Source organism: Zerene cesonia, unplaced genomic scaffold (genome assembly GCF_012273895.1).
Source record: "Zerene cesonia ecotype Mississippi unplaced genomic scaffold, Zerene_cesonia_1.1 Zces_u007, whole genome shotgun sequence".
Classification (NCBI taxonomy): Eukaryota; Metazoa; Arthropoda; class Insecta; order Lepidoptera; family Pieridae; genus Zerene; species Zerene cesonia.
In genome coordinates this window covers 627,301-641,875 of record NW_024045137.1, presented here as the reverse complement: position 1 = coordinate 641,875, position 14,575 = coordinate 627,301, and the positions used below count along the sequence as shown (strand labels likewise).

The 14,575-nt window shown below is 35.5% G+C and overlaps 2 protein-coding genes across 14 annotated transcripts in view; one reads left to right on the top strand and one right to left on the bottom strand.

The window, feature by feature from the left end:
- The window catches only part of LOC119839066 (gastrula zinc finger protein XlCGF26.1-like), a 33,184-nt gene extending 24,409 nt beyond the window's left edge, over window positions 1-8,775 (bottom strand). For 12 of the 13 annotated variants that reach the window (XM_038365241.1, XM_038365243.1, XM_038365244.1 and 9 more), the window contains exons 1-4: window positions 8,430-8,775; window positions 7,390-7,552; window positions 7,045-7,167; window positions 6,066-6,257 (exon numbers count right to left, since the gene is read on the bottom strand). In XM_038365241.1, coding sequence (XP_038221169.1) covers window positions 6,066-6,257; window positions 7,045-7,167; window positions 7,390-7,552; window positions 8,430-8,582 — 631 coding nt within the window. In that variant the 5' untranslated portion in view covers window positions 8,583-8,775. Of the gene's footprint in view, window positions 1-901; window positions 2,147-6,065; window positions 6,258-7,044; window positions 7,168-7,389; window positions 7,553-8,429 lie in introns of those variants that run through there. The other variant, XM_038365251.1, reaches the window with a different exon arrangement.
- Window positions 8,776-9,366: 591 nt separating this feature from the next.
- LOC119839065 (zinc finger protein draculin-like) overlaps window positions 9,367-14,575 on the top strand; it is a 7,250-nt gene continuing 2,041 nt past the window's right edge. The window contains exons 1-5 of the mRNA XM_038365238.1: window positions 9,367-9,658; window positions 11,131-11,272; window positions 11,968-12,057; window positions 12,926-13,090; window positions 13,649-14,573. Coding sequence (XP_038221166.1) covers window positions 9,497-9,658; window positions 11,131-11,272; window positions 11,968-12,057; window positions 12,926-13,090; window positions 13,649-14,573 — 1,484 coding nt within the window. The 5' untranslated portion in view covers window positions 9,367-9,496. The remainder of the gene's footprint in view (window positions 9,659-11,130; window positions 11,273-11,967; window positions 12,058-12,925; window positions 13,091-13,648; window positions 14,574-14,575) is intronic.

Genomic DNA, 14,575 nt, shown 5'->3' with positions numbered 1-14,575 from the left:
GTAATAAATGTTATTTGCAGTTAACAATTTTCTTTTTTCTTTATTACAATATTTATGGCAAGACTAGGTATATGTATCACGGGCGTAGCCGGGGCGGACCGCTAGGCTTACATAGTTTTTTAATACACGTACTTTCAAACTGTAACACATTCAGCACACGGTTGTATATGTAAAAAAAATAAAATATCCCTTTTGTAATTTTGTTTAATCATTCTTTAATAATCTTGTGTCTATACAAATTATATATGTGTGTCGTTCATATAAAAATCTCGCTCGAGAAATGTTTGCAAAACATACGTGCCCAATTATCATACATATCCATGAACAAAAAAAAAATAAACCGTATCGAGAGCACAAACGTTTTGGTAGCAGCAGCGACTATTTACGAGACTATCGTTTGAAGAACAACGCAGCAAGCACCCCTGTATTTTAGACTCCGAGTTATAAATGTATACATCGAAATAATTATTCGTAACCGACAAAAACACTAAACCTTCAAAATATCAGAACTGGACAAAATTTCAATGATACAACACGGGAGGCGCCAGCTTTGAAATAAGGTTCACCCGGTCAATAAATAATACCGTGGAATTAATAACCTCCTTTTTTAAGTCGGTTAATAAATAATATATGTATGTATACCTAATAATTTAAAATAAATTTGAGTTAGTTACACCACTTATAACTCTAAAAACGGCTGAACAGATTCCAGATTTATTTTGTTTGTTGCATATATCTCTACCTGCATCATGATAATTGTTAAAATTTCGACAACCTCATTTGTAGTCTAATTGTATAAATAAGTAGTAGTAGTCTCATGGAATAAATAAATGTTTGAGTTTGAGTGAGAGCTTTTACAAAGTATAACATGCAAACATACCTAACGGATGTATATTTAAACACATAGAAATATAAGTAAAGAAAATCTTCAATCAACATCTGCTATAACTATCCGACAAAAACTTCCAAAATATCTTACCTTAAAACCTTAATCGAAACTAACTGCCAGAAACACAAAGATTAAACAGCCATTAGTTTTTATATATTTCTTGGAAAATTGCTCAGGCGAAAGTTTTCAAGATCCTTCTACTGACAATAACAAATACAACAAGTAATAAGGGAAATCGGTCCTACGATTCACCCGTTGGAAATCGGCTTCTAAAGAATTCGGACATTTCTGGAGAATCATTTTCTGGTAATAAATGGCATAAGAGCTGATGGATCGCTTGGCGATAGGCGCTACCACCGCCCATGAACATAGCAGAGGCCTAACACCACTCACCACATCAAAAATGTTTCGTTAGGTGACGCTCCAAACGCGACCTATTAACAAACTTCAACCCACAATGCTTGCACATGAGACAGTCGCTGGAATGCTGCAACCGAAAGTGCTCGTAATACGCCGCGCCACTCGGAAAACTCATATTGCAATCGGCGCATCTGTTCGCGCGCTTCGCGTTACCATGCTGACTCTGCATGTGCTGCAGGCGAGCCTTCCAATTTTGGAAACGCTCCGGGCACTTCGCGCAGCTGTATCTCATGCACGCTTTGTCCGTTCGGCAGTGTTTATCCTTCGCTTCCATCGTGGGAAAGACTCTGCCGCACCGCTTACACGACACCTCGTACTGCTGATGTTTCGATCGCACGTGCCTCAATAACCCCGTGGTGGCCACGTAGCTCTTTCCACATACGTGACACACGTACGTCAAAAAGTGCGTGATCGTGTGACGATTGAGATGCAGCAGCGACGGTACACTCTTGTAGCAGACCGCACAAATGAACGTATCTTTCAGCAGTCGGTACGGCATCACGCCGAACTTGGCGTTCAGGTCTATCCCCATATTGTGGGCCGCCTTCAAGTGGCTTGCAATGCTCTCAATGTCCTCGAAGGTTTCCGAGCAAATCCTGCATCGCAGGTTGGTTAGATCCGCTTTGATGAACTCCATTTTGGGTAGGTTATGGAAGGCCACTCGTATACTGAATGTTTTATGTTCGTCAGTCATGTGGTGTCTGAATTCATCCGGGTTTTCGTACAGTTCGTGGCAGTATACGCATAATATGCACTTATCGTTCACCCTAAACGGGTACGCTGTCGTATGCCGTATTATAATCGTTGCGTTATTCCGTACAGGGTCCTCTGTTTCCGCTAAAACAGAAAAAGACCATCTGTACTATATTAGGTTATCCAGTATGGGCGTGTTCTTTACGCTTTTTCCAGGAATCAACGAGACAGTTCAATTCCAGTCTTAAGTAATGTAGAATAAGGTATGTATAATTTTCAGGTTAAAGTTTCCGTGTAACTCAGTTCAAATATTAAAACAAGAGAGGTAAGGCACACAGTTAAAGTGATACAAATTACAATAGCATTTGTTTTACTCTCAGACACAGGTGAAGCATTTATTGCCTAACTATCCCTGTCTTACAGCAAAATTGCTTTGTAAACGAATCGCAAAAAACAAGCTCTAGTACAAATTATATGGTAAGTTTGAAAGAGGTGCGCGCAGCTCAAATTAAAGAGACAAACGAACAACAGTCACATTAACTCCTTCGCATTAGAGTATAATAACTAACCTAACATTGTTATTCGCTTTCCATTTGTCAAATCCGAGATTGTAAACGATAATAAATCATTTGCCTGTACCAGTAGTTACGTACGCAGATTAGCGTCGCAGTATGAAAATGACGTATTTACTTCGAACAACTCGAACTATTAAATATCAATGAGTGGATTTTATTCTCGTACGAGATTGTTCCTTGTTTCCCTTTATATCCGAACAGCTATATGATTATTTTCAGTACACGCATAGAGTTTTCGTCATGTCTATGGCCGAATAGTCTATCTACTGTCTATGCTTTATGGCATGTTTAATCATATCTATAGTTTGGAAGTTAAATCGTTCTCCAAGTTAAGTTTGCATACAGTTTAAATGATAATTGAATGATTTCATACGTGATACAGTGTGATGGAAACAATTCAGAATAATACATGTTAAAACATCAAATAGCGACATGAAATTACACATACAGAGAAAAATTATAATGATTTTTCTATAAGGGTACTTTAATACGGTTTAATAACTCTGTAACCAAAGTTTTTTTATAATATTTCAAAAAAATAATCTAGTCTTTTCCGAGGCCCATTACAAACAACTATTTTATGAAAAAGTAAAAGCAGCTTAGAACTGTGAGAACTGGACCAAAATCAATTGGGACATTGAATTTTGTTTGAATGCACTAATCTCAGGAAATACGGGTCCGATTTGAAGAATTCTTTCAGTGTTAGATAGCCCATGTATTGAGGAAGGCTATATATAGGCTATACATGTACCACGGGCGAAGCCGGGGCGTACCGATAGTTTTAAATAAAAACCAGATCAATACAGAAATTATCTCAATAATTCAAAATCAACTAGGACGAATTTTGATAAATCACTACATAGTATAAAACAAAGTCGCTTTCTCTGTCCCTATGTCCCTATGTATGCTTAAATCTTTAAAACTACGCAACGGATTTTGATGGGGTTTTTTTTTAATAGATAGAGTGATTCAAGAGGAAGTTATTATACGTATAATAACATCTATTAAACTACTTCGTATTAACGCGGGAAAAAGCTAGTATTTTTAAATTCATTAACGCCCAACAGAAAACCGTCAACAATTCTTACCGTTTGCGACAAAATCTCCGTAATTTCATCTCGCTATTAGCACAACACTACGCAATTCTTTGGACAATATTAATTTATCGATACAACTAACTTATCTATTTATTCATTTCGATTTTTATAAATCCTTTATTTGTTCATAGACTAGAATAGAGCAAAAGAGGAATAGACATCGGGCGTAGTTTTTTATGTCTTCATGTCTATTAAGATACAGACAATAATATTGTTTCTTTTTAATTTTTAAGTTCTGACTTTATTCGCGCGGCTTTGCTCGCATTCCCCTACTATGACAAATTTAATAAGATTTTTGCATTATGCAATACAATGTCAACGCATAGACAAACCTCGCCGATTTATTGAAAAAAAAAAATGAGATAAGAAGATCTATTCAAAAATATATATATACATATGTTACTTTCAAAATAAAAAAAAAATTGTAAATATCTTCCGAATAACAATATTTTCTCGAACCCGATGTCTAAATATTTGCTTTTAACAAGTAAATTATTTTTAGCTATTGTCCAAAAAACTTATAAAAGTGTGGACACATTTCACACACACACACATATATATAAAACAAAACGAGTTTATCTCTTTAATTTCTGATACTGCTGCGATGCGAAAAACATTTAAGTACATAAGTAATGAACGATAACATATTATGTAATAAAAATAATTAATCACCAATTTTTTTACAACCATATCAACTGTAAATTCGCAAAAAAATCGTTACAGTAGATTTCGATTATTAACAGGTAACACTCATATGTACACGTCATTTTGACAGATAAGTATATGACAGAATATAAAAGTCTATATTATCTATGGTCAAACATTGAAAGGTGTCCACACTAAAAGCGCTAAATATACCACACATAATATTATCATATAATCTGCCAATAAGAATTCATATATTATTTATTATTCTTACTTAAATATGCCATTAAAAAAAATACTATTTTAAAACTGTACATGTCCTATATATAATGAAACAATCAAAACATTCCTTCATAATCACTTAGTATTTTCCAAAACACACAATCTGTACAAAGAAAAAGTCTGTAAGTGTGTTTTTATAAAAAACTTATTGCCATACTATGTACCCCCCGCGGTTTCACCCACGTAAGTCCGTATCCCGTAGGAATATCGAGATAAAAAGTTGCCTATATGTTATTCCAGTAGTCCAGCTGTCTACGTACCAATTTTCATTGCAATCGGTTCAGTAGTTTTCGCGTGAAAGAGCAACAAAGACACACACACACATCCTTACAAACTTTCGCATTTATAGAACCTATTATAGTAGGAAGGATTGTGTAATTAATAAAGCAGATTCTACACTACTGTAAACCATCCCACATTTTCTACCTCAACATCCATATCCCATATACATCCCACATATCTCAATAGAGCATTAGCAATACTAGCAGATTATATGATAATTCTTATAACGTGGCGAAGAGAGTCGTTTGGAATTTATTTACTATGAGATTATCCAAGTTTTTTAGTATATAATACGACCGAAATAACCAGCAACATATTTATTTATTTATTCTTCATTGTATACACAAAATATATGATAATAATTGTGACAAAGGATTTTGTATACAATTGGCCGCCTTATGGCTATAAGCCATTTCTTCCAGGCAACAGAGAGTAAAGGTATATACACAATATAATCGATAATAATATAGTTTACTAAATATTAAAGTTTCTAAATACATTTCTTCACTTTTGTAGTCTTTGTATATTATTTACACTAAAATAATATAAAACAAATTATTGTCCGTAGAGTTTAGAATGTTTATACGTGAATAGAGCTATTACGACCGACAATTTTCAATATTCTGTTATATAAATCACAATCAATCACTTGACTGTGAGAAAAATTCGTTAGAATGATAATTTTCATAGGCATTGACAGAGCTACTATAGAGTTTGAACTACGCTACAGCCCTTATCTAATTGGGAAGTAAATGAGTTCTCTTCAATATTCTAACAGGCCTACCCAAATCCAAAAATCCTCAAAAATGTCTCACATAATTTATGCTCAAAAAATCCTGAAAAATGTCTCACATAATTTATGGACGCCCGCTTATAGTGATCAACTTCAGCTATAACTATTTATATCTCAAGACACTTGTGGAACAAATTTTACTAGATAGTATAAAACAAAGTCGCTTTCTCTGTCTCCTTGTCGGTATCTATGCTTAAATCTTTAAAACTACACAATGGATTTTGACAATTTTTTTTTTTATTGATAAGAGTGATTTAAGAGGAAGGTTTATATGTATAACAACATCTATTAAACTACTCCCAATTAACGCGGCCGGCAATAGCTAGTAATGAAATAAATTCCAAACGTCTATCTCAACCCGAGGAATAGACATAAAAACTCAAGCCTACCTTTCTTCTTCTTCTCCGGCTTGGCCTTGCTGGCCGCCGGTTTGGCCTCCTTCGCTTTCCGTTTCGCTGGGCTGGTTTTGGCCTTCGAAGATTTCCGTTTAACCGCCTTCGCATTGTCCAATAGATCCATCACATCGACCGTCTCCTTTTTAGGTACTTTCGTGGCTAGATTCATCAGCGGTTGGTCGTCCACTGCAAGTTAATGGTGTTTAATTGTAGAATTCTAATGATTATAAACAAATTCCATTATATTCTTACATATAACTATCATACTTTGCATGCAAAGTGCTGCAATTTTAGAGAAACTTACTTCATTTGAATAAATTTTTTATTCATTTTGTAATCCTACTAGTCCTACTATCCTACTAATATCCTACTAATATCATAAATGCGACAGTTTGTAAGGATGTGTGTGCGTTTGTTGCTCTTTCACGCAAAAACTACTGAACCAATTCCAATGAAATTTGGTATGTAGACAGTTGGACAACTGGAATCACATATAGGCAACTTTTTATCCCGATCTTCCTACGGGATACGGACTTTTGCGGGTGAAACCGCGGGGCGCAGCTAATACCTTCATAAGTAAGATTGTTAAAAAAACAACACTTTTGTAAATTCGGCAGATAGTGCAAAAGCACGATGTCAATGAAAAAAATTAACTTGCAAGCAAAACAAATATTTCTAATAATGTACTGGTATATTAGAAGATTCGTTAGTGTACTAATTTTAAAACAGCAGCTTCGTCCGTGTTGTCTAAAGTTTAAAAAAACAAATTATATACCAGAAACCTTTTTCAAGAAGCACACTATCTATTGGTGAAATCAAAAGGTGATGGTGACTTTTAAATTTATCACAGACAGATAGATAAAAGGTCCCGGTCTCTGTCTTAATAGTCTGTTCTATTATATGTATTAACTTAAATACATACTATAGAACAAAAGTCTTTAGAACTTTGTCTTCTGAATAATTATAAACTTACGATCGTCGTCATCATCAAGGAACTCGGGGGCATCACCATAATCATCATCATCATAGCTGTTCTCCTTCTCCTGTTTAACTTTCTCCACTTTGACTGGTTCTTTATCCGTTATATCCATTGGAACTGTAATCACAAAGTAAGTATGAATAGATGAATAGTAAGCATCAACTAGATATTATGGAAAATTTATTGCATGGAGTTTTCGTTTGCCTTCAAAATTTTTAGAAACTAGTATTTGTACTAGAAAGTCAATAAAATCTTTTTTTTTTATTGCAAACGCTCGAGAGCAAATTTAATAGACTTTTCTTCAATTTCGTTAAGTTTTATTTATAACTCCATACTCACTCTCTATATCCACAGAGCTGATAGGATTGAAACATTGCAGGAACGTCTGTTCACACTCTTTGACCTGACGTTTGAAATCGGCCGCATCCCGCAAACGAGATATGCACGGCTCGCATATGAGACGACTGTGACTGTTTGGCGTGCCGGATTGCGCGTAGGAAATCTGATAAGGGATATTACATATACATATTGGTCGAGCTAAGAATATCTGCTGAGATAACTATTCACATAGTAAAACATTAAATAGCAATAATATGGATGTTTTATGGACCCCAAAATAACAATGGTTAGATATTATTTCTATTTCTTTGTTTGTACATATAACTGTTAGCTTTCAAATTGCAATATGGTTGTTTCATAGACCCCAAAACAATGGTTAGATAATTTTTTTGTATTTCTTTGTTTGTATATCTGTTAATCACACAAAAGTCACGAAATAGATTTTGACATAATTTTTTATGGTGATGGACCAATTTTATGTTCAACTTAATTTATAATTGAACGAAAAAATTATTAACTGTGGCTACACCAACAACATATAAGAAGATAGATTCAGATTCAGAAATTTAAAAATTACATAGATCACTCAAAAATGCTGTTCTAGTAATTTTTAACGTTCCAAAATTTTGTATTTTAATTGCTTAAATAGTATAGTGAGAGTATTGTATTTTAAATTGTAGGTACAATTTAAATAGGGCTTGCCTGCTCTTTTGCATAAAAAAAAAAAAAAATAGGGAAAAGGAAGTATTAAAAGTAAAATGTGCATTGCATATGTGAGAATTATTCAAACAGGGGATGAAAAATCCTAAGTTTATTATTAAACTATCATCTTCTACATACTATAATATATATTGATACAAAAAACATCTAAGGAAGCAAGAGATCTTTATTGATTTTATTATCCAACCAAAGAGAGTGCACCTAATGCTCTTTCATCTTACTTAACCAACAATACACCTTTCGTTTGGTCGGATTATCCCATTCTTTAGAAAATGGACGCCTCGAAGACGCTCTGTTTAAATCGATAATAGAACACTTACGGTTAAATCAAATGTTTCTAAAAGCATTTCGGCATAAACTTCTCTCTTTCCCATCCAAAAATATTCAGTTGAAATGTCCTTATAACAACCCTCAGAGAGACAACATCGGCACACAGTAGGCCCCGGTCGCCACTCTGTAGTTTTTCCATCCATTTTTGTTTTTATAAATTTACTACAGTTAACACTATTCACATACTCTTTAAACAGCTAACTAAGCATTTTGCAACCACTTTTAACTTATGCTTATCCTATTTTCTGTATATCTTGATTTTTTCATTTGTCTACAATAACTAGACGCCATTGATACAATCGTTGACGCCAAACGATTCAGTTTTCAGATATTAGTGTTGCCAAATGTTAGATAATCCGATAGATGCTAACAATTTATAAATCGACAAATTGTATTGTTGATTTTCATTACATCGAAGGAATTTATGCAATATGCCGTTTTCATAAAAAAATCGTTTTAAGAACATTAACAATGAAATTACGAATATTTTATAATTTTGTAACCAAAAGAATCGAACAACATTGTTAAACTTAAAATAATAAAAAATTCAATGTGAAGATAGGAAACAGGCTTATATGGAAATTGTAAGTAGGTACCTAGTATCTAGTATGATTGACCGGTAAAAATTAAATTAGACCATTTTTCTTATAGAAAGTAAGTTGAGTGTGCAAATAAAGCACTAAAAACTTCATGAGGTTGCCAGAACTCTGAAGTAATAGGTACCTGTACTGATTTAACATTTTCCTATTTGCTGATTTTTGGTGCGTAAGGCAAAAATTTCGTTTTAACTTACAAGTAGCACAAACTGCACGCCCACACGTTGCTGTTTGAGCACATGTTTGTGTGAACTAAGCGCGTATGGTGTGGAGCCGCTTTTATATTTTAAAAATTACTATCTGTCGTCTGTCACCTGCATAGATTATACACACTACATATATGTCACCTTGTTTTAAAAGTGATTGGATTGGTGTATTGAAATCGCAGCTGTTATTTTTGTTTATTTATTATTTGAATTAATATCTTGCTTTGTATCTAAATGTTTTAAATAATTGTAACTATGGCTGCTAAAGTATCCACAAACAAAGGGCCTATAATAGATCCCGCGTTTTGCCGCTGTTGTCGTTCTATAAAAAAATGTCGACTTCTTTCTGCCGAATATGATTGGAAAGGCACCAAGGAAGTGTATTCAGATATGTTTATGGACGTATTTGGGCTACTCGTAAGTTACATTTCTATAAAATAATTACTGCTCATTCTATATAAAAATGTCTTTTCATATAAGACAAAAAATATGAAGTTCCTATTGCAGACGAAAGTGATGGAAAATCTCCTTCTTTCTCTAGGAGAAATGGTCTATGAAATTTAATGTCTACTAATTCGTCTGTTTGTGTGAGTATCACACAGAACCTACTGATCGGATTTTCATGTGGTTTTAATTAACAGTGTAGTGTTATACAGAGAAAACATGTTCGTACGGATTAAGTTGTATTAGTAATTACGACTACTCAGTCGTAACTAAATATAAGTGTTTGTAACACACACAAAAACTGCTGGACCAATTTCAAAAATTCTTCCGCCATTGAAAAGCTGGATCGTAATGAGTGACATAGTAATAAGATATGTACCACGGGCGAAGCTGGGTCAAACAGCTAGTCGAAAATAAAAATTATCAACTAAGATTCCGCAACAGCTAAACTGGATCTAGATAGCCATAAATACCAAACAATCGCAAGTTGATTCTGTTTTCATCACCTTCACAATCATCATCATCATCAGCCCATATATGATTCCACTGCTGGGACACAGGCCTCCTATGGGGTTAGGTACCATCACCTTCATGGTATGCCAAAATTAAATAAGAAAATATATTCAATACTATATACCAGGTCACCTAGAAGCTAATAATACCACTGTATAACTGTAGATTCTGTTAGATTGTAGTTTTGAAATATATTAATTTATTTGTATAAAATCTTAAAACTGCTGTTACTACTATTATTTAAGATTCTGCATGAACATATAATAATCACACTATCAAACTTCACACTAATATTATAAATGTGAAAGTATGTTTGTTTGAAAGAAAGAAAGAAACATATATTTGACTCCACAAAATTACAATTAAATAAAAACAATAAACTTAAGACAAAACAATACAATAATGAAAACAAAACAGTTTGGATGTCTGTCCATCAATCACGCTGAAACTACTGAACGGATTTTTATGAAATTTTGTATATAGACAGGGTATGAGCTGACTTTATAGAAAACTTAAAATTCCGATTTAATACTCCCTTGGTATAAAACATGAATCTTGATATCCAGGTGGAGCTGGGACAAGCATCTATTTTTAAATAACACACATTGTTTCATAGAATCAAATGTCATGCAAAGAATTTTTTTCTTATTATTATAGTATAGGAGACTAGCTTTGCGCCCGCGGCTTCGCGCGCTTGGAATTAAGTTATATCGCTTTCATCTCCCTATTCCAACTCCTTCTACCATTTTTTTCGCGATAAAAATTATCCTATGTCCTTTCCCAAGTTCAGTTCAACCTTCATACCAAATTACAAAAAAACTGCTTCAGTGGTTTAGGCGTAACAGACAGACAGACAGACATACAGAGTTACTTTCGCATTTATAATATTAGTAGCGATAGGAAATTTTATTGCTAAACATAACACATTTTAGCTATCACACCTCGACGGCGAGTCGAAGGACACGTGCATATGCGCCACGTGCGTCGGGAGACTGCGCGAAGCCAGCGCGTTCAGACAGCAAGTGCTGACGTGCGAAGATATGTTCCTGAGCGCACGCTTGCAGAGCAAAGAAGGTAGCTGTTATAGACATAGAGAATGGGCGGTGAAATAATCGTAAACATTCGCCGCTGTTTAGAAAGAGACGGCAGATGTCTAGCCTTTACCTGTCTCTTTTTATCAGTCTATGGTTTATGATCTGTGGCTTACAGAAAAATATCAATGCTCTATCCTCTATGTCTATAGTCATACTTTATTCCAAAGCTATTTATATATAGATCTAAAATATCTTGATTTGTTATTAGAAAACAAAATTTCAAAATTTTGCTTCAGATTTTATTTAAGAAAAGTTTTTTTTCAGGGATTGATTAAGATATAGATAAGGGGAAATTGATATGCTATTTAAAAAAGACAATACCCGGTTATTTTAATTTTAAAGATAGACTTTTTATATTAGAAATAAAATCAGACTAATATTATAAATGTGAAAGTTTGTTTGGTTTGGATATTTGTCCGTCAATCACGCTGAAAGTACTGAACAGATTTTGATGAAATTTGGTATACAGACAAGGTATGTGCTGACTTAGGTGATAGGATACTTTATATCCCGACTAAATGCTCCCTTGGGATATAACAGACATCTTGATATCCAGGCGGAGCCGAGACGAGCGTCCAGTAAAAATTAAAGTCCTCAAATACATATACACCTAAATATACTAACAGCTGCTTCAGACAATTGAATAAATACCATTTATCAAATCAAATGTTACAGATGCAGACGGATCAGTGAAAGTGGAAGTGAAAATCGAGATGCCCAGTAGCGATAATGAATCTAATGATGACCTGCCACTTGTCCAGCATGGTGAGAGATTAATTAATTACATTATACCTGTGTTTCATAAAAAACTTTGATCTTTTTAGCTATCTGTTTTCCTCATCCTTCCCGTCCCACTCCTTCTTTCCAATCACCAATGCTTTCCCTATATCTAAAACTAGCTGCGCTCCGCGGTTTCACCCGCGTAAGTCCATATCCCGTAGGAATATCGGCATAAAGAGTTGCCTATGTGTTATTCCAGTTGTCCAGCTGTCTATGTACCAAATTTCATTGCAATCGGTTCAATAGTTTTTGCGTAAAAGGGCATCAAACACACACACATTCTAACAAACTTTCGCATTAATTATATTAGTAGGACTGTAGCAAGTAGGATTAGTAGGATAGGATAGGATAATCAAATCTCCCTTTCTCCTTAAAAGCGGGCACCACATTCGCAGAGGCATGTGCGTGGGCGGCGGTGATCGCTTACCATCAGGCGAACCACCAGCTCAGTTGCCCGCTATGACAAAGAGGCTACAGAGTGTCTTGCTGGATCTTCTATGTACTAACTGCTTTCCGAAATGGTAGTAAATATCATAATGTAAAATTGAAATATGCTTCTCAAGAAGCCCAGTTGAATGAATAATTATATTTTTAACAGAAATCTAAGCTAGACCAGATTTAAAAGAGCCCACAGGGCAGCCACCAGATTTCAAATAAATAAAGAATCATAAAAATCGCTTCACCTAGAAAAAAGTAATGTGGTTACAAATTTACAATCACAAAAAATCAAATGAATTCATAACTTCATACTTTTTTTTTTGAAATAGGTGGAAACAAGGATACCCTGAAACCAGTCATATGTTATTATATACCTATTTTTACATTTTTTTTTAATGCCATTTTAAAATTCCAGACGAAAACAGCATAGCAGTTGATAAGCAAGAGAAATTAAAGACGGAGGAAGTCAATTCGAGTCCGAAAGTAGTTGTTGAAAAACAAATTAAAGCGAAGAAATTATTGCCGAAGGGGAATAAATCGCAGAGGCTGGTTAAATTGGATAGAATGTTCTCGAAGAAGGGTACGTGATTAAATTATAAACGCAATAATAAGTATTTTTGAGACTATGGACCTAATTTTTTTTTGTCACAAGTCGTCATATTCTAGGAACCCCGTCCTCCATTATGTGACGTGACAATTTACGAAATTTTATAACCATAAAATAATAATAATCCAAAAAAGTGAATTTATATCAATTTTTCATATTAATACATGTTTTAAATCTTAACATGTGACGTCACAAAGGTTTAGACCCCCCCCCCCCCTGTCACTTGTCACAGAATTTCATATTTTGGTGACTGTCCCCTCTTTATGTGTGGCGTATTAATGAATGACCCTTAAGCCATTTTATATTTTCAAAATAAACTATTACGACTTATAATGTCGGCTCTTTTGAAAGTTCGTCAAAATTTTAGCAATTTTTATTCTGATCCCATTGGTTACACGATACGCATCAGCTTTCAAATTAAAAAATAGAATCATGGCAAACCGGTACAGAAAAAAACCTAATCTAATTGAGAATACTCTCCTTTAAAGTAATACTACGCATATAAATTTATTTAAACCACCTTCGTTACAGCACCGCAAAAAAAGTCGAAAGACGCCAATCAGGACACGCAGTACATGGCCTATAAGAACACAATCACCATAGTCAACAATTCGTACGTCTGCCCGTTCCACAACAGGATCAGCATATACTACTGCTACTATTGCAAGGACCAATTCACTAACCCCAACGAGCTGAGGGAGCACACCCTCGCGCACAACCCTCGGGAGCTGTTCAAGATGTCGATAGAGAATAAGAAAATACCGAAAATCGACATCACCCGAATCGATTGCCGCCTCTGCGATGAGAAGATCGACGACCTCGACACATTCAAGCAGCACATCACCACCGCCCACCAGCTCCCCTTGTACCCGATGAAGAACGAGTTCCTCAAATTCCGCTTGACCCAAAACAACCTGTCGTGCACGGAGTGCAACAGCGTATTCCCCTACTTCGACTCCCTGAAGAAGCACATGATAGACCACTTCGGCACCTACACCTGCGACATGTGCGGCGCATGTTTCTTAGAAGACGCGTCGCTGCGCACGCATATAAAGTCGCACTACAAGGTCGAGATGAATTTCCCCTGCGAGGTGTGCGGGAAGAACCTGAAGTCCAAGTACAGTAGGCGGCTGCACGTGGCCACCGTGCACGAGAAGAAGGCGACCGTGAACTGTTACAAGTGCGACGCGTGTTTCCTATCGTACGCGTTGCGGAACCGCCACCTGATCGAGGTGCACGGCGACAGCCGGACGTTCCCGTGCAAGCTGTGCGACAAGGTCTACAACAGGCGGAAGACCCTGATGGAGCACCACCGCAGGAACCACCTGAAGGTGTTCCGGCACCAGTGCGACCTGTGCGACCAGAGGTTCTACTTACCCTCGCGGCTCAAAGAGCACATGGCGACGCACACGGGCGAGAAAAATTTCCGCTGCGAGTTTTGCGATAAATGCTACCCCA